At 41.6% G+C, this 25,277-nt stretch overlaps 2 protein-coding genes across 5 annotated transcripts in view; both read left to right on the top strand.

The window, feature by feature from the left end:
• The first annotated feature begins 1 nt into the window (after position 1).
• rragcb (Ras-related GTP binding Cb) lies at positions 2-5,444 on the top strand. Of its 3 annotated transcripts, XM_084920246.1 has the most exons (8): positions 2-521; positions 1,758-1,832; positions 1,961-2,164; positions 2,260-2,459; positions 3,652-3,766; positions 3,855-3,997; positions 4,075-4,220; positions 4,369-5,444. In XM_084920246.1, exons 1-8 carry the CDS (start codon positions 342-344, stop codon positions 4,524-4,526), a joined length of 1,221 nt encoding a protein of 406 aa, XP_084776372.1. In that variant the 5' UTR covers positions 2-341; the 3' UTR covers positions 4,527-5,444. The 3 variants fall into 3 exon arrangements, with proteins under 3 accessions (XP_084776372.1, XP_084776373.1, XP_084776374.1); XM_084920247.1 differs by lacking the exon at positions 1,758-1,832 and having other exon boundaries at positions 4-521; XM_084920248.1 differs by lacking the exon at positions 1,758-1,832 and having other exon boundaries at positions 5-521; positions 2,063-2,164.
• A 2,653-nt stretch (positions 5,445-8,097) lies between these two features.
• The window catches only part of LOC146363258 (four and a half LIM domains protein 3-like), a 29,047-nt gene continuing 11,867 nt past the window's right edge, over positions 8,098-25,277 (top strand). The window contains exons 1-3 of one of the 2 annotated variants that reach the window (XM_084920251.1): positions 8,098-8,293; positions 18,878-18,954; positions 23,649-23,832. In XM_084920251.1, coding sequence (XP_084776377.1) covers positions 23,677-23,832 — 156 coding nt within the window. In that variant the 5' untranslated portion in view covers positions 8,098-8,293; positions 18,878-18,954; positions 23,649-23,676. The remainder of the gene's footprint in view (positions 8,294-18,877; positions 18,955-23,648; positions 23,833-25,277) is intronic. The other variant, XM_084920250.1, reaches the window with a different exon arrangement.

Raw genomic sequence — 25,277 nt, forward strand, 5'->3', positions numbered from 1 at the left:
AAAGCAAAAGGGGGCGGAATCTCCAAGTTACGTTCAAGTTAGCCTTTTTTGAGTCATTTCTTATCAATTTAGTTTGATTTAACCAACTTTACGCCTGTATTAGGATTGCTGAAGATTTTGTCCACTTGTGTAGCAAGCTTCACATGGATACTCTACCATCTGGCCTCTTATTTTGAGACCTAAATACCGCACTCCAGCTACCTGCTAACGCTTAGCTTGCCATGCTAGCTCGTTGTGAAATTCCTGGACAACAGCATTCCTGCTCGGATTATTCAGCGAGTTTTCTGGAGGCTTGAGGCGGAATTGAAGAAGAACGAGCAAGTGAGATAATAAAGGACAGGATGAATATTCAGTACGAGGATACGACATTACCGGGGAGCTACGGCGTCGTGGGGTCGTTCCCCAAAAGTTTTGGTTATGGAGTGGAGGTGCCAGACCTTGAGGAGAGCCCGACATCAGCTGATAAACCCAGGATCCTGCTGATGGGGCTGAGGCGCAGCGGCAAGTCCTCCATACAGAAGGTATGGTCATTTATCTATCCCCGAACACCATCCAGATCACCACAGGACAAGAAAATACTGAGCTCATAGTAAACAAAAAAGCGAACAAAGGAAACCGTTTGGTTACATGTACACCTAAAGGAGCCTCGGGGGTCTTGGTACAGATGTTTGTGGTTGTTATGTGTAAAAGACGTGAAGTGTGGTGCCAAACCTGTCAACCCACCTGCTATAACGATAAAAAAAAAAAACTAAAACTAAACATTAGTTTAAACTGAATTGAAAACAGTGAAGCTGCAATGAGTAGAGGAGGTGAAGGTTGATGAGTTCAAATGCCCACAGTCAACCATCCAAAGAAACAGATGAGTATCAGGTCTGATTTGTGACAGAAGGATTTCAAGAGTGCAAGGGAAGATTTAAAAGATGGAGAGTGAGACCTGCAATGCTGTATGATTTAGAGAGGCAGGCATGTGCAGAGGAGGGCTGGAAAAGGGTGTTGAAGGTGGAGCTGCCAGGCAGGAGGAAAGCTTCATGGATTTGTTGTTGCTGCGTTTCCGTTTATTTGTGAAAGACTTCATCACAGGCCTCAAAAATCGGCATAGCATGTGACTTTGTGGTGACTTGGAGTTTTTCACCCAGGATTTAGCGGACGACATGTTAACCTGCCGGTGACTTGTGATAACAGCCTTTGCTGCTTTCTTCACAGCCATTCAGTAAAAGCCAGACTTTAGAAAAGTTTCTGACTTCTGAGAACTAAAGCCAGTCGAAATGTGGGAGTTTGTTTCAATATGATATATATATATTTACAGCGAATAAAACAAGTATTGAACACATCATCAATTTTCTAAATATATAGCTATTTCTAAATGCCATTATGTCAGTAACAACCCATCCAATTCAGACATGTAAAGACATGAAACCATAGATGTTCATCAATTATGTGTAATAATGAGAAATGACCCCAGAAAAGATTATTGAACATGCTGAAACCACCTGAGAGTTTCCTTGCTGTGTGTTTGGGATCATCGCCTTGCTGAAACGTCCACCCTTGTTTCTTTTTATCAAGAATGTCTCAGAACATTTTTCCAACTTTACTTTGATTATATTATATGAAGCATGCCAGAACACCATGGTGTTTCCACCACTAAACTTTACTGTTGGTATGGTGTATTTGGGGTGATATGCAGTGGCTTTTGACAAACATGGTGTGTATTATGGCATCCAGAGAGTTCAGTTTGCCTCTCATCTATATTCTCCCAGTATTTCACAGGCTTGTCCAAACGTTGTTCAGCAAACTTTAAACGCGCTTCAACATGCTTTTTCTTCAGCTGTGTGGTGAGTGTGCGTACAGTTCATGGTGGTTGAGTGCATTACTTGTCGTTGAATCTGTTCATCTGAATGTAGCAAATTGGTGATGTTTAAATTTCTGAGAGTAACTGTAATCTTTGTGCATCACTGCTCAGGTTGTTTTCCACAAGATGTCACCCAACGAGACTTTATTCCTTGAAAGCACCAACAAAATCTACAAAGATGACATCTCTGGCACTTCCTTTGTCAACTTCCAGATCTGGGACTTCCCCGGCCAGGTGGATTTCTTCGACCCCACATTTGACAGTGAGATGATCTTCAAGGGAACTGGTGCTTTGATCTTTGTCATCGACGCTCAGGTACGGTGACTTAAGTGTGACTTGGTGCTTACGTTTTGGGTGGTGAATTAAATGATGTGTTAACTGAATCAGCACATCCTGTCTTCTGTTACCAGGATGACTACATGGAGGCTCTCAGCCGGTTACATCTAACTGTATCCAGAGCCTACAAAGTGAATCCAGACATCAACTTTGAGGTGTTCATCCACAAAGTAGACGGTCTGTCAGACGACCACAAAATCGAAACGCAGAGAGATATTCACCAGAGGGCCAACGATGACCTGACAGATGCCAGCCTGGAGAAGGTTCACCTCAGGTGAGAGTCTGACGTGTCTACACAGGTGAAATACTACAGAGCTTCTTGTCATGGTTAAGGTATAGTTTAACATTCATACTAGTAAGTCAGACAGCTAAGACTGATCCCATTCAGTGATAGACTGTCCAGATAGTCCCCTAACACAGTCATTCCTAAAGTGTGGGGCCCCCTGGTGGATTGCAAAAGGTACTGCAGGTGGGCTGAAGCAATAACAGAAATTCAGTTTTAAAGTGCTCACATGTGTGAACAGTTACATGTTTATATAAATGTATTTATTTATATAAAAAATGAATTAAAAGTGGTAACAGGAGGTGGTTAGTTTGTAATATTATTCACTACTCTGACCCAAATTTACTGCTTTTGTATTTTATTAAAGTTTGTGTCCCAGTGACAGGTCAGTCACACATTGGCTGTAACACTTTTACATATGACTGGGTAGCATTAGCTGTTTATGGCCAAAAGCTGGTGATCATGTTTCTGTTTTTTGTTGTTGTTGTTTAAATAAAATGTTCAACTAAATGAATCACTTTCTGTTGTATTTTCAATAGAGTGAACATTTAAGATTGGCCAGAGGATTTTTTTGGTTTTTAAGTGGGCTGCAGCACTCTTGACTCTTGAGCAGGTTACTCTTACGAATCTCATGAATGCAGCATTAGCCATAGTGCAGACTAATCTGACAACACGGGGCAAAATCTCAAATATTTTTAGCAAAATTAAAGATTCTCTTGGAATGTGAAAAATATCATGACTGATTACTTAAGTGGCTCTTAAATATAGATACAGTATTTGAGATTTCTCAAGTTATTAGTCAGAGCCATCATGCAAATATTTAACTATTTGTTGATAGGGTAGGTATTCAGTTTTCAATTTTGGGATTCTCTGTTGTTGAAAGTACAGCACAGCCAATCTTTTAACTCTGAGGTCTACCAAACCTGATCCTCATCTCAAACCTGACCCTAGTCCTTTCTTTCTAAATAGTTCTTTTGTAACCTGATTGCCCAGTCCTGGGAGAACATTTTAAAAAGAACAGATGTTACATATTCTGATGCTTAGAGTTACAGTCATCTGTGGTGATAATTAGGTCTCAAAGGTTTTAAGACACCCTTGGAAAGCAGACGTGCTCAGAAGCTAAAATTAAAACTTCTATCTCAGTTTTGGTAACGGTCTCGTCGTCTTTATTTTGTGTCCTCAGCTTCTACCTGACCAGCATCTACGACCACTCCATATTCGAGGCCTTCAGTAAAGTCGTCCAGAAGCTTATTCCTCAGTTGCCGACACTGGAGAACCTTTTGAACATTTTCATATCTGTATGTTTCATTTATGTTATTTGAACCACAATAAAAAGCCTCATTGTATTTTCTTCTTCTTATAATAAACATCCCTCCTGCTTTGCAGCACTCCGGGATTGAAAAGGCCTTCCTATTCGATGTCAGTAGCAAGATTTACATAGCCACAGACAGCGCTCCCGTGGACATGCAGTCCTACGAACTCTGCTGTGACATGATCGACGTGGTCCTCGACATCTCCTGCATTTACGGGTGAGAAAAGCTATCAGATTTGTTTTGAGCTTTGGCGAAGAGCAGCGTTTAGAGGTGCTTTTCTCTTTGCCTGCCAGGCTGGAGGACGGCAGCAGCTCCGCCTATGACGAGGAGTCTTTGGCGATCATCAAGCTCAATAACACCACAGTGCTTTATTTGAAAGAGGTCACGAAGTTCCTCGCGCTCGTCTGCATCCTCAGAGAGGAGAGCTTTGAGAGGAAAGGTGTGTACTTTTATTTTTTGTAATTGGTCGTGTTGGCTTTATCAGGAAAATCTTCCTACGTAAATGTGTAAAAACCTGAAGAAATTCATATAATAAACACACAAACACTATACACAGTTGTAAACATGCCCACTAATTTTCTTTGCAGGTTTGATAGAGTACAATTTTCACTGTTTCCGAAAAGCCATTCACGAAGTGTTTGAAGTCGGCAGTTTGTACGACGGTGCCGCCTGGAGACCAGCGAGCTCGTCCAGCAACAGCCAACCAGGCCTTAAATATGCTTCTCTGAATGGAAGTGGTGTTTAGAGGGGCCGTAACTCTGCGGTTTACATGAAGTCCAGTGAGGCTGATGAACGATGACTCTTACGTTTCACAGAGTCTTATCTATACGTGGTTCCTCCATCAAACGCGAGAGTTTTTCTGTTGTACCAGCAAGATTGTGAAAAAACTACTCGGCTGAATGTCACGAAATTTGGTGGAGAGGCCGAACGAGGGCAAAGGATGTAGAGGTTTTACTTTGAATCTGAATAATTTTCTGGAAAACTGTGAGATAACGCATTGGCCGTGATTGAGAATGCGCTCTTCCCAGTGCCAGAAATACTGTCGCGTACGAATCGTATTTTTTCTCTGCCATCCTGCAGAAATGTTCAAATTTTCAGTCAACTGTGTTTACCTTCTCGGCCAGTACTCTGGAACGTAGAAACACTTGTGGCCCAGTTTAAGTAGAAATGCTCTAAAGCCATCTGAAAGTGTATTTCCTCCACATCCCGCAGGAGCACACACTCCTTCCTTGTTCCTGCTCGTTTTGCTGTGAAATCTTGAATTCTTTAAGTAATCCTTAAGTTTAGGGGGGGAAATACTCCTGTGCCTGTGGAGCACCATGTTCATTCTTCTGTGTGTTTCCTTGATAATGGCATGTAATGGATCTCCTCCAATCAAAACTGTGCCAGTTACACCATCGCAGCCTCGGGTGATTAACAGAGAGGGTGATGGTGTTTTGGTCTTAATGGAGTCTGGGACTAACTTACGATGGTTTCACTCGGACAGCCTGCCAAACCTTTGGACTTTTGTAGCTTGATGAGCGTGTAGGCCAAACTGTGTTTGTAGCAGATGTTGAGGTTTTCTGTGTGAGCGCTGAGTGGGACCTGAATGATGTTTCAGAAGCCATGCAGATGTGTTTTCATTACTGTACGTAAATCTTTAATAAAATGTTTTCATACTTTGCTCAGTCACTGTTATCTTTGTGTAAGAGACGTCACTTCACACATCTGTTTTTTATTATAAAGACATCATTTAATTATAATGGGGAAACTTAAGGTTTATTATTATAATGTAAACAGACTTATAAGCTACTGGGCTGCACTGGTGTTGAATCCTCTACTAGCAGCTGCTTGCTTTAATGTCGCCACCACAGATCATCTCACTCTATCCCTACATCCTCCTCTATTGCATGACCTCCTTCACTGTGTATCCCCTATACCTCCTCATCATGCATGTCCAAATCTTCTCAGCCATGCCTCTCTGACATGCTACTCTGGGCAGTCTCCACACCCCTCAGCCTAAGCTGCAGTTTTCCACCTCCTGTGTGCTAACATGCCTCACTGAGTGAGCCTTCCACTTAACTCTTGCTGTCTCCACCCAGCCTGCACTTTCTTCTTCACCTCTCTTGCTTTGGATGGTTGACTCCAGGTGTTTAAACTCACCTACCTTCACTATCTCTGCTCTTCATAGCTTCACTTTTCCACCTGTCTCCTTCTCATTCCTACTCATTCTGTTTTGCTTCTACTGACTTCTCTACAGAGCATACCTCCACCTCTCCAGGCTCTCTTTCACCTACTTTCTACTCTCACTACCGATCGAAATGTCATCTCTAAACATCATAATGCGCAGAGTCTCCTGCCTGACCTCATCTGTCAGCCTGTCGGTCTCCACTGCAGACAAGAAGGGACGCTGACCCGATCTGCATGAACCTGTCTGTCTGTCAGTCCTCTTGCATATCCTGCACCACCCTCACATACTTCTCTGCCACTCCTAATTTCCTCTCTTGGCACGCTGTCACATGCCTTCTCTAGATCGACAAAGACTCAGGCAACTCTTTCTGACTTTCGTTATACTTTTCCATCAACTCTCTCAAAGCAAACATCACATCTGTTTTGCTCTTTTTTTTACCACAAACACTTCATCGTCACACTATAACATGACGTCCTATTCTTATGATGGCACATGTGGATGAAGGAGCTGGACTACAGGTACCATGTTGTGATACCAGTAGCAGCAAAAAGCAGAAATAGGAAAAAAATCAAGCAGGAGCGGCAAGGAGAGAGCAATGGTCTGTGGACACCACCTGCAAAATCTACTTGGGGGCTTGTCTTGTTGCCTCTCTGGTATACCAAAGCAGCTGGTGGGAAAAAAACACACAAATTTAATTTATTTCTCATGTGTTTTTAATTTAAATGGCAGTATTACGCTTCCATAGACTTGAAGTTAAGAAATATAAGGTGAAGACAGGTATACAGGTATATTTTCCAGGCTTTTAACTTAATTTGTTTTAAATTTAATGTCACTTCTCCTGAAATACTGTAACTATGAAGTCTGAACAGCAGATGGCATCATATTTGCATCTAAGAGTTTCATCCTAATTTAGCCCGGTCAGTTCAAATCAAATGAATGATAAAAAGCCAAAATGTCTGAGACACAGAAATCTATCAACAGGTCCAGTAAATAAGTAAAAGCTTTCATCACACCATGCTGTGTACATCCTGATGTAATGGGTAATGGCAGGATGGAGCCACAGCTGAACCCTCTAATCGTCCTCCTGCTCACCACTGTGGAAAGTGAAGGTCAATGAGAGGGAAAATGATATCATGCTGTCCAGGATTTTCCTCTGTCTTTTATTCCAGGACCCTGCAGTTTGCTTCTAACCACAAATTTTAAAAAAAAAAAGCATCAAACCGAGAAAACTCAGAAGAAACTGAACACTGTAAGGTGAAAGATAGCACAGAGAGAAAGTGTGTGTGAGTGAGTGTGTGTGTGTGTGTGTGTGGGTGTGTGCGTGCGCGCAGGGTTTAAAGCTGATCTCAGCTCCTCATTTGTGTTTGATGGATGAAAAGTGTGCAGAGAGAGGACAGCTGTGGGGGTGATGCTCAGCTTGTCGGTAAGAGAAAATCACTTCCAGAGTTGCGATTAAGTCCCAACTCTGACTTTTACTGTGGTATTAAATCCAATAAAAGTCACAATAAAGTGTTCCTGCTAGAAAATTTATATTTAGAGAGAATTTTATATGATCAGCAGGGCAAGGGAGTGTCCAAAGGCAGGCACAGGGTGGCACTGCCCCTTAGTGTATTATATTGATTTATTGATTTTAGAAAGAAATAAAACACCCCCAACTACACTGAAGTGACAAATAAACACTAAGTAATGAATAATTATAATCCAAAGGGGTACTTTTACTTTGGGTCTTGTAATTAAAAGTTAAAGTTTTTTTTATTATTAAACAGGACTAGCTTTTACGTAAGTCTAAACACATGTTTCGTCACTCATTTTATACATAACCCTGAAACTCTTGTGCAGTATCACTTTTCATGTAGTAGACCTGTTTGAGGACACATGGGGCTGCTGCACATGAGCCTGAAAATCGTGCCCAGTTTTCCCCCCAGTATTTATTTCCCCGCTTTTTGCCATCCCAAACAATCCCGGAAACGCCCCTGCACTAGCCTACCGTGTCTAGTCTACCGTGTATTTAAAATATTCAGTTACGTCCAGAAAACACATGGAGTCTACCGTCTTTCAGCTCCCCGCAAAGTGAAATAAAGAGGGAGTGTAAGGACAGAGAGGTGGGTGGGGGAAAGGGGCGGTGTTTTGGAGGAATCGCTTTGGTTTTACGCACCAGAGACGGCGCAGATGCTTCTGTCAGTGGAAAGCCGTCAGCTTTCAGCTCGCTGGAGTCCACGGTGGATTTAACTATCTGTCATCTCAGCAGAGCAGAGCAGAGCGGCTGGCTGAGGCTGCAGGTCCTGCAGAGGCTGTAGAGTCTCCTGTGAGCATCTCCAGAAACTGCTGGTGCGCCGAGAGCGGTACGTGTACATTTACTGACAGCTTCACAGCATAAGGAGCAGCTTTAGGTAGCTTTACTGTGTGAAAAATGAATGTTTAGGTGAGTTTTTGTGAGGTCTAGTTTTATCCGCGGAGGCACAAACACCTGTCTTCGCCTGCTGCAAAACTAGTTACTGACATATTTTAGTCATCGTTAAATATCTGCGTGGATTGAGGCTTTAAAATGAAAGGTTCCACTCTTTAAGAAGGCTCTCTTCGTGACCCAATCATGGCTTTACTAATAGTTAGTAATTGATCAATTAAATGAGAAGCTTGCAGGTTGCCAGGTTGTAATAACTCACTCTAGTAATTAGGTTTAAAAGTGAATAACTGCTTAGCTGAATTAAAATGTGTGAATTCAATGTACTCTAAAGCTGCACTGTTATCTTTAAAATGTGCCTTATTAGAAAGTGGACTCTAAAGTTATGTGGGACCGATATAAACCAAATCTTTGAAGCCAAAGGAAGTTCTTTTAGTGTGAGGAAATAATGATGCTATTTGGGGGTTTGGGAGCCTGAACATGGTCCAAATGAGTAACTGATACTGTGAATAAATGCTTTTGAAGTCAGATTTATGAGAAAAAGAACAAGGAGACCCTTGAGGAAACACTTCCCCCCTCAAGAGCTGAACTGGCTCAGATGCCGGAGGCACACAAAGTAATATCTGGCCAATAAAATCCCACACAAACAAACATGTTTTGCACTCTAGTCTGTTTCGTGTTAACGAGGCCCTTCGGTCCTGTTCTGTTGGAGTGATGTCATGTCTCCATCAGATTACAGATTTTGTTCTGGAGACTCAGCAAACAGCTGCCCCCCCACCCCGCCTCCGGCACTCATAGTTTCCATCACCGCACACCATCCCCATGTTCCAATCCATTTGGTCAAATTAATACATTCATTGAAACAATCATCTCCGATTGCGCTCTCACCCTGAAGAAAAGTGTTTTTGTTTCCTGCTGAATGGAATTCCTGACCTTTGTCTTTTTTTAGAAAACAGAGGGCAGAAGAAGAAAAATGCCTTTTTCTTTTCTTTTCTTTCCCCTTCCCTTCATGGTAGAACCACACAGTGTTGCCACGTTTTGACCACAGTCACATTCCTCTGAAATTCTTGTGTTGGGTGAAGGTTGGTTGGCTCCAGCTCAGTGGAGATAAACCCCAGACTTAGAAAATAAAGGGAAAACTGTCAGAGAGGAGATGATTTTTACGACTGTCTGCCACACGTTCAGACCGTCAGTGTCATCGTGAGTCAGTCTCACACACATCCCTGTCTTTTCCATTTCCTAGTCCTGTTGTGCAGCTTGTGATGAGTTTGTTGGAATTTCAGGAAATTCTTCTTGCATAGCTCTCCTAAAAAAATACCAAGGTTAAGCCAAGAGGCAGCTATCACTGTCATAATAATTAAAAACATTTAAAGTGTTTCACATAGATACATTAAAGAAGTGGACAAATCTCTGCATAAAAAACACATTTAAGTACATGTTCATACATAAATTCATAGAAACAAGAAAGTGTGTGAAGAAGAGCCAAAAGTAAATGGTCTGGTTCTTATATAGCGCTTTTCTACTCTATTTAAGCACTCAAAGCACTTTATACAACTAACTCATTCACACAAGCACTTTTTCTAATCTGTTAGTGCGTATCTAACATTCATACACATTCACACTCCGATGGATGCATCAGAGAGCAACATGGCCAAGGATAGTTGACATGCAGACTGGGGGGAAGCCAGAAATCGAACCACCAACCTTCCGATCAGCGGATGACCTGTGGATGACCTACTCTACCGCCTGACCCACCCCAAGTAAAGCGTGAATTATTTGGAAAATATTTGGTTCACCTGGACGCAGCGTTTTCAGCAGGAGGAACATTTCCTCACCCATCCATGTGACTTTTTCAGTCTCATCTAACTGCAGGCTTCACCAAACATATAACTAGATCAAAACCAGCACCGTCACATACAACGTGAGCGATGAGATCAGTTTCACATTTGCTGATCAATGGCCAAGAACCGGAGGATGGATGAGCGCAATCATTCTAAGATGATGACAGATGCACTTTCCCTTGGTTCACTCCCATTTCTATGGCTTCACTCACTGCTCAAACCAGTGTTTGTCCACGATGTGTACAACCCCATCACTGACAGAGTGGCCCCTTGGCTGTAGGTGTAAATAGATATCTGGGGAGTCCTGACACAATCAGGCATCTTTTCAGTGTTGTCCCATTTGTTTAGCACAGAGGTGTCAAACTCATACAGCCCACTTTCACTAGACCAGTGAAGCTCCCTTGGCTGTCAATGTAAAAGAGTTTTAACTTTTTTGTTAAGTTGCTGAAGAAGAGAAAGAAGTCCAGTTTTAACATTACGTCTCAATGCTGCTGTATTAAAGAAAGACATCTGTGAGTACATCTCTTTTGGGCTTAAATTATAAGAAACCGTTGTGTACAATAAAGTATTAAGTATCTGTTCATTCACAGAAAATGGCCTTTTTTGAAAAGTCATTTTGAAACTAAAAAAATAAATAATTTATATGGAAGATAGTAGAAAAAAAAAAAGATTTTTACTGTCATTTAATTGTTTGTCTATTATTCTGATGCAGTATGGCCATGGGTGAGGCTTTTATCAGTAGGAAAAGCTTTCCAAAGCTGTCCAGTGGGCCAGATTGGAGACTGTGACCGGTGGATTCTGGTCCCTAGACCTTATGTTTGACACCCCTGTTTTAGCCAGTGGTTACTTGATTTCTCTTTTGTATAATTCAAAGCAATTCTTCTGCCACTTAACCACACAGGTGCCCAGTTTATTGCTCTGTTTGTGCCAGGGGTTCCAATCCTTTTCTTTGGCTTTCAAATGCCACCAATTGGTCCAATTGGTGGCATTTGAAAGCCAAAGAAAAGAGCAAATGTTTAAAGGCAAAGTTAATCTATGAAAATAAGCTTTCAGGAGTCACTTAAATCGAGCCAGTCTTTCAGCTGACGTGCTGGAAAGATGACAGTTTAGGAGATAGAACATCAGAAACGTGTTTACCCCGGTTTAAAATTAAAGCTTTACACAGTATATCTGCTGTATAAGCAGGATCCTGGACATGTCCGGCTAGTTAGTGTCCAAAAGCATCACTGAAGCTTTCTAATTAATGCATTATGTCCTGTAGGTTTAAATAACACTTAGTCTGTTACATGGACAGTTTGTAGCACAACAACTGTTCAGTGAACCCTGACCAGGAGCAAACACAAAAAAACAACAACCCAAAAACCATTTTGGTTATTGTAAAGAAGATAAAAATGTAAATCTGTTATTCAGCAGCACTGCAAACTTCCCACTTATTAAGTCAGTTCAATTCAACTGTATTTAGCAGTTTACTACAACAGTTGCCTCATGGCAGTTAATATCATGAGGAAAAGAGGCTAAAATATCAGAGAAGGAGCCGCAAAACCTGTGAGAAAGGAAATGGTGACAGTGAGAAGGAAGAACTGGCTTTTAACAGGAAGAGGCTTCTACCAGAACCAGGCTCAGAGAGGGGCTGCTGTCTGCTGCGACCTGTTGGGCAGTGAGAGGAGAGAGAAAAGAAGAAAGGAGGGTGGCAGCATTTCAATCAGGTTCAGGACTTTGACTGGAGCTTTGTAACCTCCTAATTCTTTTCATTTTCAGCCTTTCTGTTTTGTTCCTGCTTAGGATCATTGCGCAGTAGGACGACCAAATATGAGCCAAGCTTCAGCTGTCAGACAGATGACCTCACTGTTTGTTCAGTCTTTTTCTAATTGTTCTGTAACTTTAACATTTAACATGCTAACTGAGGCCTGCAGAGTCTGAGATGTAGATCTGACTGGCTGCTACTTATCTTCTTAATTCCTGTGGAAACAGTGAAAGTATACTGAGTTTATACTGTCCTGGCTGTATTTAGTTAAGTGATGCGTATGACATGCACTTATGCATCAGTGCTGCAAACAGCTAGCTTTGAGGCTGTGAGACAGAAAAATATTTTTGACAATAACTGTCTCTACTTATTTACTCCGCAACACAAAGATGGAGCCCCGAACAAATAAACCCAATCCGTTTTCTTTTAACTGCTCATCCATCTCAGAGTTGCAGGCGTGGCTGGAGCTTATCCCAGCTGTCAGAGGGCACAAGGAAAAGCTAGACCGTGGACCGGCTGCCAGTCCATCGGGACAAATAAATCAAACAGTAAATATGAAACAGAGACAGCAGCTTCGGCACTCTGTCAGAAAACAGTTGTTACATTAACACCCAGGACTTGAACTCGACGTCCTCTGCTCGCTGACAGCTGATGGGAAAGTGTTTACTCGTGTATTTGTGTTGGATTATAGTCTTCTGTAGACTATTTAAGATCAAGCTTACTGTTTATTTTTTTTCAGTCTTTTTCCAAGTTAAACAACCGCGTTGCCAAAACAAACCTAGTTTTAAGAGACTCCACAGGTCCACTTGATTGTAGTCTTTGTTTTGAATCCTTCTTTCTACTTTCTTTCCTTTCATCTTTATTTCAGTGTAATATTTAAATGTTTTAAGTAGATTTTTGGCCGTACTGCTCAGCTCGGGAGTTTGCAGTTTCAGTACAGACACTGATGTTTCCTGAGGGATGAATTATAATGTCTCTTTGATGATCTCCTGACTGCTGTACAGTCAGTTTGGCAGTTTGGGGATTTAGTTAAATATCTCACAAACTGTTCAATTAATTGTCAAGACATTTGGTACAAACATTCATTTCCTCTCAGGATGAAGATTCCTCAGCTTTCTTGCAACTCATCATTCATTGTTTTTAACCGTGTACTGAATATCAGAAGTTCACAGGTACTACATCAGGAACAGGTTTTGATACAGGTGAGACTGCAAGTCCTCAACAAAATGATGCGGCAATGGGAAAGGAATGTAAGCTGCACCTTTAGCAGGTGGTGCGCAGGTGGGTTGATGTAACTGGGATTGGTGAAGGCGTTTGTGGGCATTTGGTGGTGGATGAATGGGGGGTGGGGGTACAAGAGCTGTTGAAACATCCATCCATCCATTCTCTTCTGCTTATCCTTGTCAGGGTCACGGGGAGGCTGGAGCCTATCCTAGATCCTGGACAGCTGCCAGCCTGTCACACGGCTAAACAACCATTTGCACTCAGATTCACACCTATGGGCAATTTAGAATGACCAATTAACCTAACCCCACTAACTGCATATCTTTGGACTGTGGGAAGAAGCCAGATTACCTGGAGAGAATATGAAAACTCCACACAGAAAGGACCCAACCAGGTGGTGGAACTCAGGACCTTCTTGCTGTGAGGCAGCAGCGCTAATCACTGCACCACTGTGCTCCCCACACCATAAATGTACAGTTATTTAATCGCAGAGTCATTTAGTCCATGTGGATCCCCAGTGATCTGGAGCCTGTAGCCACTGGGTCATAAAAATAATTTGGAATAAGTGATAAAAATTGTTTAATTTTATTAAATAGTGCAAAAGTCTTGCGCCATCCCTCATTTCTTTATATTTTTCTTCCAATTACTTTCTTGTATTTTTGAAAGTGTTATTGAGAAATATGTTTCTTTCTGAAGTCTTTAACACTTTTCTTTAGACGCTGGCTGTTTTAAGTCCAGGCCTTGTATCTGACCGCTCATCCCTGACAGATGAATGATTCAAACAGAAAAAGGCACCTAACACAAGGGACAAACCAGTGTTTCTGCAGTTTTAATTGAAATCTTTAGGCACTTTGTTAATAGCAACCTGATGCAAAAAAGATAAAAATAAAAAAAATAAACACGTTCCCATTTCTTTAGCTTTTAAAAAAGTTAACCCATTTGGACAGGAATGAAAGAGTAATTTTGGACAGCTTGACACGATTGTGACACATCACATCATTCTGTTGTCAAATCCTCCTCAGGGTAGAAAAAAGCTTTCTTGCTGTGTAGCAGTAAAGCTCTGAGTCAGTTGACAGAGACGATGATGCTAACACATAATTGGTGTTAATCTTTTGAGGGGGACCTTATAAGGGATCCCTGGCCACAAAAACTTTGAGAACCCTTGATTTAGTCTGGCCAGCTGTAAAATCTCCAGAGACACCAGCAGAAGGCTAAAAACAAACTGATGAATTGAACTTAAACTGCATTTTTTCACTGTTCAGCAACATTTCCAGAGTCTTGTCAGTGGTTAAAGTTTGCTTGCGTGAACTTAAAAGAACGGAGTGGAAAATGTGGCTAATTTAATTTTTTGAGTAAAATTTAATCAACAGTGCTCATAAAATAAAGCATTTTAAACAGGTTAAAACCATGCAATATTTAGCTAAATAATTACAAAAGGTATATGTAATATATATAAGTATGTGTATCAAACACTTCTTAAGGAGTACACTCCCCTGGAAGCACTCGTGTGGCCGTCACAGACCAAACAGAGTCACTAAAATTTGAAGAATTAAAGCAAAGACAGGTAAAGTAATCTTTATGAACAAGTGATTTTATGTGACTGTGAATGGCAGCATAACACTGAGTGGGCTATGACAGAGTGGGAAATATAGAGCCAGAGCCTGCACCGTCCTGCGTACGTGGACAGGACTGCTCCTTTGTGTGCGAGTCCTTCAGGTCCGAGGGTGAAACACGTTTGCAGTAGTGACTCTTTCAATTGTTTGACTGTGAAATGTTTGTCAGCTGAGTCGACAGTAGCAGCTGCGGCCCACATTGTTTCCACAGATAAACAAACAGCCAGCTGGAGACTGAAAACTAAGCTACACACATCTTTAAAAGAACTTTATTTCCTCGTGTTTTTGGATTTAATGACGCAGGCTGGGTGGCGTTAATATCTAATGATACCTAATTAAATCATAGGTTCGAATCAAACGAACCAGACAAAGTTTACCTCACAGGAAATGTAGCTCTTCAGAGTTTAGCTGGAACTAAATGTATGATCTGCAGAAAGACAGACATTTATCATCCATACCGATCGTGTCATTTTAGTGGAGTTTAACCGATTACCAAAGACACAGTCACACAAAATGAAGCGTAACCAGTTTGTTTATAATCCCCTTGAGTCGCTGATATTGAATCTGACCTTTCAAGGATTTCACAACTGAAACTGCAGCTGTTTTCCCCTTCTTCTTCTTCTTTTTTTTCCATGTGCAAGTAACCAAAATACTGTAACCGATCTGCCAGCTCAGTGTCTCAAAATAACATCAGTGTTTACAGCAGCAAGGAGCAATTCATCCTGATGAGCTCTTTAATCAGAGCCAACACAAACGACAATGTGTGTTCATGTTGATTTGTGTGCCTGCAGCCGAAATTGGCCATGTGATCTGCAGGAAGCCACGCCACATTGAGCGTCTTTGTACTGGAGATGAAAGGAAGCAAAGTCATCTGACGGCCTTGAGAGACCGGCCTTGTTCTTTTTTATTTTACTTTCTATCGGGCTATAGTTGAAACCAAAAGGGTGTCGCTTTGTTTCCGTGCTGCAGGGCTCTACTGTGGGTGCTGTCAATATTCTCATTCACCTCAGACAAATCCAGGTTGTGTAATGCAGCAGTCGCACAATATGAGGACTGTTTGGAGCTTTGCAGGCCGTTAAAGCGCCCTAATCCATTTCGGGGGGGAATAAACACTGAAGTGGGGTGAGGTAATTGAAAACCAACTTTGTCACACACTTTCTCATAGTCTGTGGATTTTTAAAGGGTGTTACTGTACAGAAGAAAGAGGCTATTGTATTGTTAAGTTTATAAGAGGAAAAAAAGGCAAACCAGATATATTTAGTGAACTTTCTTTAGGATTATGAGACAGGACTATATACACTATATTCACATGGTTAGTTGCTGTTGAGACACAAGTGTTCACAGTTAAACCACTTGTGAAACTGATGAATGTGGGGTAGGAGATCACAAAGGCGGGAAAGAGAGAAAAGCAGGAAGTAAGACCCATGAGAAAACTAAAAGGAAGTAGCCAAAAGAAAAATAAGTAAATAACACCGAGTCATAAAGAGTACAAGTGTACTCACACTTGGGCTACCTGAGCGTGTTTAACCTCTAAAATCTAAATATGGTTAAATTATCTGTTCCGTTAGGATGGCTGTGGCTCAGGAGGTACAACGAATCATCCATATTGGAAGGTTGGTAGATGTATTCCCTGGCTACTACAGTCTGCATGTCAACGAACCCTTAGGCAAGACACTGAACCCCAAGTTCCCCCAGTGCATCCATGTGAGTGTGTCTGCGACTGACAGACAAAATGCTTAGGGATAGAAAAAAGGCTCGCATTAATGTGTGTGTGTGACTGAGTGAATGAGGCTTGTAGCTTTTGAGTGCTATGTAAGAATACCAGCCCATTTACCATTTACCACTCCATTCCCTGCTTCAATAACTGGACATGAGCATTGTTCAGCTGGACTTGGGCACAGTCTGCAGGACGTAGCATGATCGCTCCAACTCTTCCTCAACTCTGGCTGCCTTTAAAAAGTTTGTCCCCACTTATCCAATCAAGTGACAGCGTGCAGAAAAGCATCATAACATAATCTTTTATATTCAGCAAAACGACTTTTCAATGTTAAGATGCTGCGTTGAGCGGAAGTGTTTTTGGGTTGTTGCAGTGCAGCTGGGTGAGGCAGTCGAGTGTGAGTACAGCCTAGCACTAAACATTATAACTCAGATAGGAAAGAAAAGATACACAAATATAACAGGGACCATGGCAGGGCCAGTTTGTTGAATTGTCCAGCAGACAAACACTGTCACCCTAATGTTAAACCAAACTCAAAGGTCAACATTATTTTGGTGCTAGAGGAAAAGTCAGACACTCACAGGCACCCGGGTTATACTCTTTAGCTTTTTTTAAAGACCTTTCGTCTGTTTGGCACAGCCTAAAGAGGTTTATGTATGAGCCTTGATTTGAAGGGAAATATTCTTCCAGTTTCTGAAACTGTGCTTGTTTAGTGTGCGACTAAAACAGAACCTAAACGCTGGCAAACTGTTGGCTGTTAAAAGGTTAAAAATTTTAGGCACATTTTAGTCTGGAACAGTTTCTCGACCATCATCGCCATCTCTGGAGCCGCTAATTTAAAAAAAATTGCCTGTTTTCTTAGCTGCTTACCAGTTTGAACTGTTGAAAGAGGCTCTGTTTTCAAATGTGGAGAAAGCGGCGACTGTAAGTTAAAATAAAACACATTAAAAACATCCTTCTTTAGACACACTGGAGGGTGTGCCGGTGAGATTCAGGTGGCTGAGGGGAAAAATACCCAAAAAAGGCTCTGAGTCTCTTTTATACGGCATGACTTAATATTTTTGTGCCTGTGACAGATTTAACACTTTCCTCATATATGCTTTGCTTGATTTTATTGCATGTGACAGTGGTTTTCATCATGGAATAATCTGGTTTGAGAACCCCAGACATAAGTCTAAATTCCTCTGCAGGGAAAGTAAACACTAACAACCAGAGGAGCAGATTTCCTGGCTCCTGTCACAAGAAACCGTCACATTGCTGAGGAGTAAAACGACAGAAGCAAGCCATGAAGGGACATTAGACAGGAGGCTGATCCTCTACAAAGTGCCGCGAGCCGCGAGCCCGGTAAATCTCTCTCCAGGGCAGACGGCGTATCAGCGAAAAATTCAACATGTCCAATCACCGACGTGAATTGTGGGTTTAAATGGTTTAAGCAGATGTGCTACTTGAGTGAGAGTTAGAGTACTCAGACAGGATGGATGACTGTTTGGTTTAATGTGTCATGAAGAGAACAGCGTGACATGAATTCCCGGGTGCGGTTGCAGAGGACACCTGTAAAGTGATTACCTCTTAAACAAAGTAATTACTACGAAGTCAGTTGGTGTTTCAGACAGCTGAGTGTGTCAGCCTGTCTGGATGGTATGCAGATAAAGTCATTCTTGTCTGATTGGTTATTGCTACATAAGCATGACGTTTCTGGAGGCATTCAGAGGAATCTTGTCTCACACCTCATTCAAAATGGTTAAAAAACTGCATTGTTTGGCATCACTCCTTATGAGATATCTACCTGCTTTCATTTTATATCGTTAATTTGTCATTTTGTGTCAATTTTGTGTCAATTTTGTGTTCAGTAAACGAAGTAAAAAAGAAAGAAAGATAAAGTATGTGTATATCTGTGCAAAGGCAAGAGACAAGTCTCTGCAGTTCACAAAAGAAGGGAAAGGTCTGCACGCCCACAGCTTCAGTTTGATGACGTTGGATCCCTTTTAAAAAAGCCTTGTGAAGGCAGCATTCCAGTTCATGGGCTCTCCTTCAGGCATGGAAAATGTTATCTGTGTAAATCAAAATCCGCCTCTTAAGAAATCAAAAGTTACACAGAAAAAACCCCTCCAGGCTTTACTTTGTGGGTTTACTTTTCTTTACTTGGCTTCTTGTTCTATTTATATATGACATATAAGGTGTACTTAATATACACTTATTTGCACTAGACTAGTAATTTGGTCACTTGGTATGGTGGTCAGCTCTGGTGCCTCATAGCAGGAAGGTCCAGGCTGGAGCCTTTCTGTGTGGTGTACTCCAGCTTCCTGCCATGGAAACCAAGACACGCAGGTTAATTCTAAATTGGCTGCAGGTCTGAATGTGAGTGTGAATGCTTCTCTATCTCTAGAGTGGCGACCTGTCCAGGGTGTACTCCGCCTCTTGCCTTATGACCACTGGGATGGGCTCCATCCCACTTTGAATTGGGTAAGTGGGAAAAAATGGATGGATGAATGGACTAAAACGATAAGAAGTCCAAATCTCAAAGCACTGACTCTGTAATGTTGCTGATAATGGCGCTCCTCAGCTCCTCAGCTCTGCAGCGTTAATGGAGACTGAAATTAAAGAAAATTAAACTTGGTGGTTGCTTTGCATTTATGCCTGATGCAAAATGCACTCGAACACTGAAGGATTTCATTCAGTCTTGGTTTGCAGTTATAATCCTCTGCATTTTGCTTTGCTTTTGCTGGGATGATGGTACCAGCCATCTTTTGCATTTTGTAAAACTTATTCCCATTATCTGCTGTTTTTATTTCACTGGTTTTTGCTTCTTTTCTGGACACATAAATGATGATGAGCATCTCCTGTAGTTGCTAAAAATCTTGCATTTCTATAGAAGTCTACACTCTCTGCCCCTTTGATCGGTGACCTCAGTGAACACCTTCATAATGACTTTACAGGCTCAGTTTCTAGTTTCAGGACACATTGCAAAATTAATTTTATATCTTATCATCATTAGAGTGGCTAACCATGTGACTGACAAGACTGAGTTTCCAGTCAGGTCTGCCTCTGGCTCATCACATCTGGCCTTATGATACCAAGGCGGCGATGGTGATGGTGAAAACATTCAGGTTGAGGCTTCACTGTGGGCTTTTGTGCCCGGTCTCACAGTCACTCCAAATTATTCTGTGCCACTCTCATGTTTGTGTGTGGATCTGGAACAGAAAGATAATACATTCACTAAAGAGACCGGTTGTGATGCCCTGGCAACCACTAGTTGCTAGGGAAAGATGAGTAGTTCCACACTGACCACCAGTGTTGGTCAAGTTACTTGAAAAAAGTAATCAGTAACTAATTACTGATTACTTCCCCCAAAAAGTAATCCCGTTACTTTACTGATTACTTATTTTCAAAAGTAATTAATTACTTAGTTACTTAGTTACTTTTTAAAAACACGATTTACAACCTGAATAGGTGATAAAGCGATAGATCTTTCAGCCCAATTCTACTTTTTCTACATAATCCATAATACAAAATGTAATCAAATGGAAAAGTCCATTTTTAAAACTTGTTTTATTAGTTTTAATCTTTTAACTTTATGCATCAAGCAAAAATTTAATTATATGCACCATTCTCTGACTGGAAGAAATTTGTTTAATATTTAAACCTATTTTCTGCACATTCCAGCACATAAAATATATATATTTTTTTGTGTGTTTACACTCACTCTTTCAAATAGATGCAAGTAAAACACAGCAGAAAATAAATAAAGTCAAAGACTAGCGGTCCTGTTGCTCTATTTTCACCTGTAAAGCAGGAGTGGGGTAGGCGGAGGTTTGCCCTGGTGCAGGTGAGCCGCAGCGGTCAGTTGAAGAATCCGCGAGTTTCTCTGTGAGTTTCCCATTACGTCATAGCGCACTCGGTGCTTGCTTGGAAGTTTAGTGGGGTTTTTTTCGCTTTAAAAATAAGTTTTCTTCCCACGCACAACAGATGCTAATGGTTTTGTCACTTTTTATGGAATCAAACTCAAAATAAGGTTAGTACTTCCACGCTTTAAACGCTGCACGCTCATACTCTCTCCCGCACTCGATATATGATCTATTGTTGATCTGCACACAGCTGTTGTCACGAACGTGGCACTTGCTTACGTCACTGTCATGAGACATTCTCGCAAAAAAATCACGGTTTTAGTAACGCAGCGTTCCTACGTGAAAGTAACGGTAATCTAATTACCGTTTTTGTAATAGTAATCCCTTACTTTACTCGTTACTTGAAAAAAGTAATCGGATTACTGCCCGCGTTACTTGTAATGCAAGAAAATGTGAATTTGAGTCACTTAGCAGTTGCTGGACGTCTCTAAGCTTGTGTGAGTGAGGCTTTAAATATTGTGAAATGGAAGCAAGGCAAAACATGTTTGTCTCATTCTGTGTTTATAGCTTGTTTAATCCACGTTTGATGGTGTTTGACATTTCTCTTAGTAAGGAGATATGCCCTAACAGGTTAGCTTTAGGCATGTTCTAAACTTTATTTGCACATGCTCCCACTAAGCTATTAATCCTGCTGGTCCCACGTGCATTCACAGCCTGTCTCACCCTGTTTTCCATTGTATAGATGACAATACAGCTTGAGAGTTGTACTGTCCTACAGGAGCCATGAAATCTTGTTTCAGCAGTGATGCATTTGAACACCGGTCCCATTAGAATTCCCGACTGGAAGCCTACAGGAGAATTTGATGAAAGACAACAGCTGGAGACTACAAATGTGTTCACAGATGTTGTGGTCCAGGAAGAGAAACATGAAGCGCTAAAATGTGGAGACTATGTCCGGAAGGAAAGCTATTGTTCTATCACTGCATTCAGCGCAGACACGCACGGACGAGAATAGAAACTAAAGCCTCTTTAGACGATTTAGGAGGGAAGTTGAGCTGATTTCTCCATCCAGACAGAAATGTGACAGAAGCCAGACGTTGGGATGTAATGGTTTTTTTTATCAGTTTGCTTTTCCTCCATGTTTTGTTGACCCGGCTTGGTGGCCTTTAAGAGGAAGCGGCGCTGTTATCTGCGAGGAGGGAGGGGGTCCTCCACGTTCCCCTCCTGGAGAAAATGTCCTGGAGGAGCGGGAGTTTCTGCTTCTGGCATCTTTGCCGACCATGACCAAGAGCAGACAGTGTTTATTCTTTTCATGTTTATCTGAAATTACTGCATCGCTGGTTATTTGAAACAAAATGTTTGATAGCGCTGGACACGAGGAATGTAAACTGCACTTCCACCATCACTCCTTAACAGACCAGATGCAAATACTTTGAGGTTACAGAGCGTGAAGCAAAAAGCTTCAGAACAACACTTATTTCATGCCAGCCGAACACTAAAAACACTTGCGAGCAGCCTTCTTTAGTTCGCGTGAGCTCTGGGTCTTCTCATCGTTACGTCCGAGTTGGTGATGAAGAGAGGAAGAGGGGGGCTTGGCTCATTCCTTGATCCCTCGGGGAGATTTGAAAGTCTCTCAGCTGCACTGTGTTGAACCTTTCCGACTTTACAGAAACATGTCAAAGCCACTCTTCGCCCAAAATAGGTTAGGCCTCTTTAAGTGCTTTTTTTTTACGTGCAGTGATCCTGAACACGACCATATCCCCAAACTGGAGACTTTTTCTTATCTGTGATCCTCATTCACACCGCATATATCTTTTCAAGCCCACGTCTGTCCTGTCTTAAATGTTTTCAGGAGGATATTTAAGCCTCCTGCACTTCATTTCCTCACTCATTTCCTTTTGCTGCTGCAGAAAATAAGGGTCACTTGCCCTCCTAATGCCTCTCTGTGTGCTCAGTAATGACGGCGGGATGTCTGTGTGCCCGGCCTTATTTCCACCTGTTCTTCCTCTGCACCACGACCTGCCACTCTAGTCATTTGTAGATTCAGCAAACGGTGAATGTAAGACTGATGCAGAGCTCAGAAAGCCGGCTGAGCACAGCTTTAAAGTTGGAGTTGAACTTAGAGGCTCATCCCACACAAAATCCATCTAATCTGAACAAAAATCCCTGAACTGAGCCCTCTGAATAAGTCCGTTTTTTCAAAATGACAACAATTTTGGTCTATTAGATAAAGCCAGGTAGGACCATACCTTCATACTGTGAGCATTTATCATGTTACAGACCCTCAAATTAAACTTTGGAAACTTTGAAAACTTCATGCGGCTCCTGTGCTTATGAAGTTAGGAGGGCTCAAATGTAACACAAACTAAAAACGGTAAAATTTCAACCTGTTCAAAGGCTTGCAACTGAGGAATATTCACGCTGAATGCAAAGTTTTGCACGACTTTATTAAATATACTAAAGTTCTTGCTGATTTATAGAAGTGCCAGGTATATTTTTAACATGAGACGTGTCACATTTTCCAATGATGATTAAAGCCTGTAAAAAGATCAGATTTATTGCAGGAGTGCTGCAAACCCCACAGTTTTCATGGTTCACTAAAGAGCCAAACATAGAGCCTTGCAGTTTGCCAGTTGCTTGTCACTCATTCTTTTCTGCCTTGTGTGTATTTTCCTAGTTTCTTGCGATAGATGTTGCACGTCCGAGTCTGCAGAAAAACAGTGTTCATGAGGAAGCTGTTGACAGAAGAAACAGACCAGACAAGTGAGCTGTGTGGCCCTTGACACACAGTTCAAACGCAGATTAAAAAAAAGTGCTTGAGAGCCTTTGAAACTGAGAATGTCGTGTCAGTTCGCCTCCCAACAATTAATATTGTTTAGTCCCTCTTTTGTCAACGCCAAAAACGCCACAGGGGGTTTCATGCAGGAGCGAGTTGGGAGTGAGCTTTTACTCCCTGTGAGTAATGATGAAACGGGAGAAGCTTGTATATCATTACGGCAGTGAGTTACAGTATATCAACATTAACTGTGTGCTTATTCAGCCCATTCTGTGCTTATAGCAGCTGAAGCATGGAGAGGTTCCTGAGTAATGTTTAACCTCAGACTGCAGTCTAACATTTTTCAGTAGATTAGCTCTCTCCTGTTGGCCTTTATTTCCTCACTGTATATAAAAAAAATGAAAACCTTCTTCCTGCTTTCTCTCTGTGGCTTCCTAATCTCACTTCTCCTCCTCCTTCCTGTGCTGCATTCTTGCTGATATTGAATCCTAAACTGTGTCTGTGAATCATCTGTTTTTTGTTTCGTTTTTTTGCAGGAGGTCGGCTTAAGGAAGAGGCATCATCATGAGTGATCGGTTCGACTGTAAAAACTGCAACGAGTCCTTGTATGGACGCAAGTACATCCTGGCGGAGGGCAATCCCCACTGCATCCCCTGCTACGACCGCCTGTACGCCAACACCTGCCAGGAATGCAAAGAAATAATTGGACACAATGCAAAGGTGAGCTCGCATTATACACTGTTGAAAGATTTAAGTATATCTGCTCAACCTTGTACTGTTATTTTAACTGCAAGTTACCATCAGACATAATTTAGAAGGACGTTTATACTCCCTGACTTTATTTAGATGGAGCATTAGGCTTTTAAATGGAAAATATGAGAGTATTTTAAAAGGCAGAGCTGCAGGTAGCTAAATGGATTGGTTATTTAGTCTGTTAAACTCCCATCACAGCTTCTTGGAGTCCCTTAAGGAAGGCTATCTGAAGAAAAAAGAAACAGGAGTTATAGCTGTGCATCTTTGTCCAAACTTTATTGGATCCATGTCACGTGGTGTGGATTGGAAAGAATTTATAAGTCTGCTGAAATTGCACAGAGTTTCAGGGTCTATGCACATACTCATAGAACCGAAGTTACATCCAGTAACAACTATGTTTCTAGCTGAGCTTTGGTTAAGGATATTTTTTCCCTGTTACACTTCTTCAGGTAGGCTGTGACATCATTTAAAGGCCAATGCCCATTCCATCTGATGGTTGCTTCCTGAAGTTCAAATCACCTGAAACTGATTTCATGAACATGAAAATGAATTTACCAGAGTTCACCAGATCTTAATCCAATAGAGCACCTTGGGGATGTAAACAAGAGATTCACATCATAAGTTAAGAAAAGCAACTCAACCTGCTCTGTATGCTCCCAGTTTGGTCTATCCCTCCATCACTCCCTGCTGTTTCAACCCCCTCACCACCCCCACCATCCACCCCTAGGCTCCATCACTCATCACTCCCCAATTTACAGTGTAACATACTTGTGGGAAATGATAAGCAAACATCTCCCTGGAGCCGACAGGCAGACGTTTGGGTGGTGGAGGGGTCATAACGCCTCAGTTTACTGTGCATCAGGTTTGTGAGAAGTGATGGAGTCTAGATGGTAAACTATAACGATGTAATGTTGCTCTAATAAATCAAGCATTTGATCTACTATTTTCAATCTGCTCTGTCATAATTAAGATGCACATAAAACCTGAATAAGTACGTAAATAAAACAATTTATATATGTGAAAAAACTGTCATACTATCCAGTAAAAGTAGTTTTTACACTGTAGTGTTGCCGCTTTTACTTAAGCAAATGTTTCTTCGTCCAATAAAAATTGTGCAAGTCGGAGTCCTTTACAATCATTTTTCCAGCTGCTGTGCCTGGAAAACATAACTCTAGTTACAGACCACCAAATTGTCAGTAATCCCCTTTAAGTTGTCCAAAAGCTTTAGCTGAGTGAAAATTAAAAACACTGTCCTGAAGGAAACACCCACAGACGCCACCAGGCCACCAGTGTCCTGTGAGTTATGGACTCCCTGTGAGGGAGCGCAGTAAATTACAGTCCTGCTTGCTTTGGCTGCACAACACGTAACAGCACGCATCGCTCATCCCGCTCCATCCCCGTTCCCCACTGTG

This window comes from Perissodus microlepis, chromosome 22 (assembly GCF_051167445.1).
Source record: "Perissodus microlepis isolate ML-2025 ecotype Zambia chromosome 22, ASM5116744v1, whole genome shotgun sequence".
Lineage (NCBI taxonomy): Eukaryota > Metazoa > Chordata > Actinopteri > Cichliformes > Cichlidae > Perissodus > Perissodus microlepis.

What these genes read in the sequence shown, in the direction of transcription:
- rragcb (XM_084920246.1), top strand. Translation starts at nt 342, where the DNA reads ATGAATATTCAGTACGAGGATACGACATTACCGGGGAGCTACGGCGTC. An exon ending in TCTTTGTCATCGACGCTCAG is followed by an intron (nt 2,165 to 2,259) that starts GTACGGTGACTT and finishes TTCTGTTACCAG; the next exon opens with GATGACTACATGGAGGCTCT. An exon ending in GACATCTCCTGCATTTACGG is followed by an intron (nt 3,998 to 4,074) that starts GTGAGAAAAGCT and finishes TTTGCCTGCCAG; the next exon opens with GCTGGAGGACGGCAGCAGCT.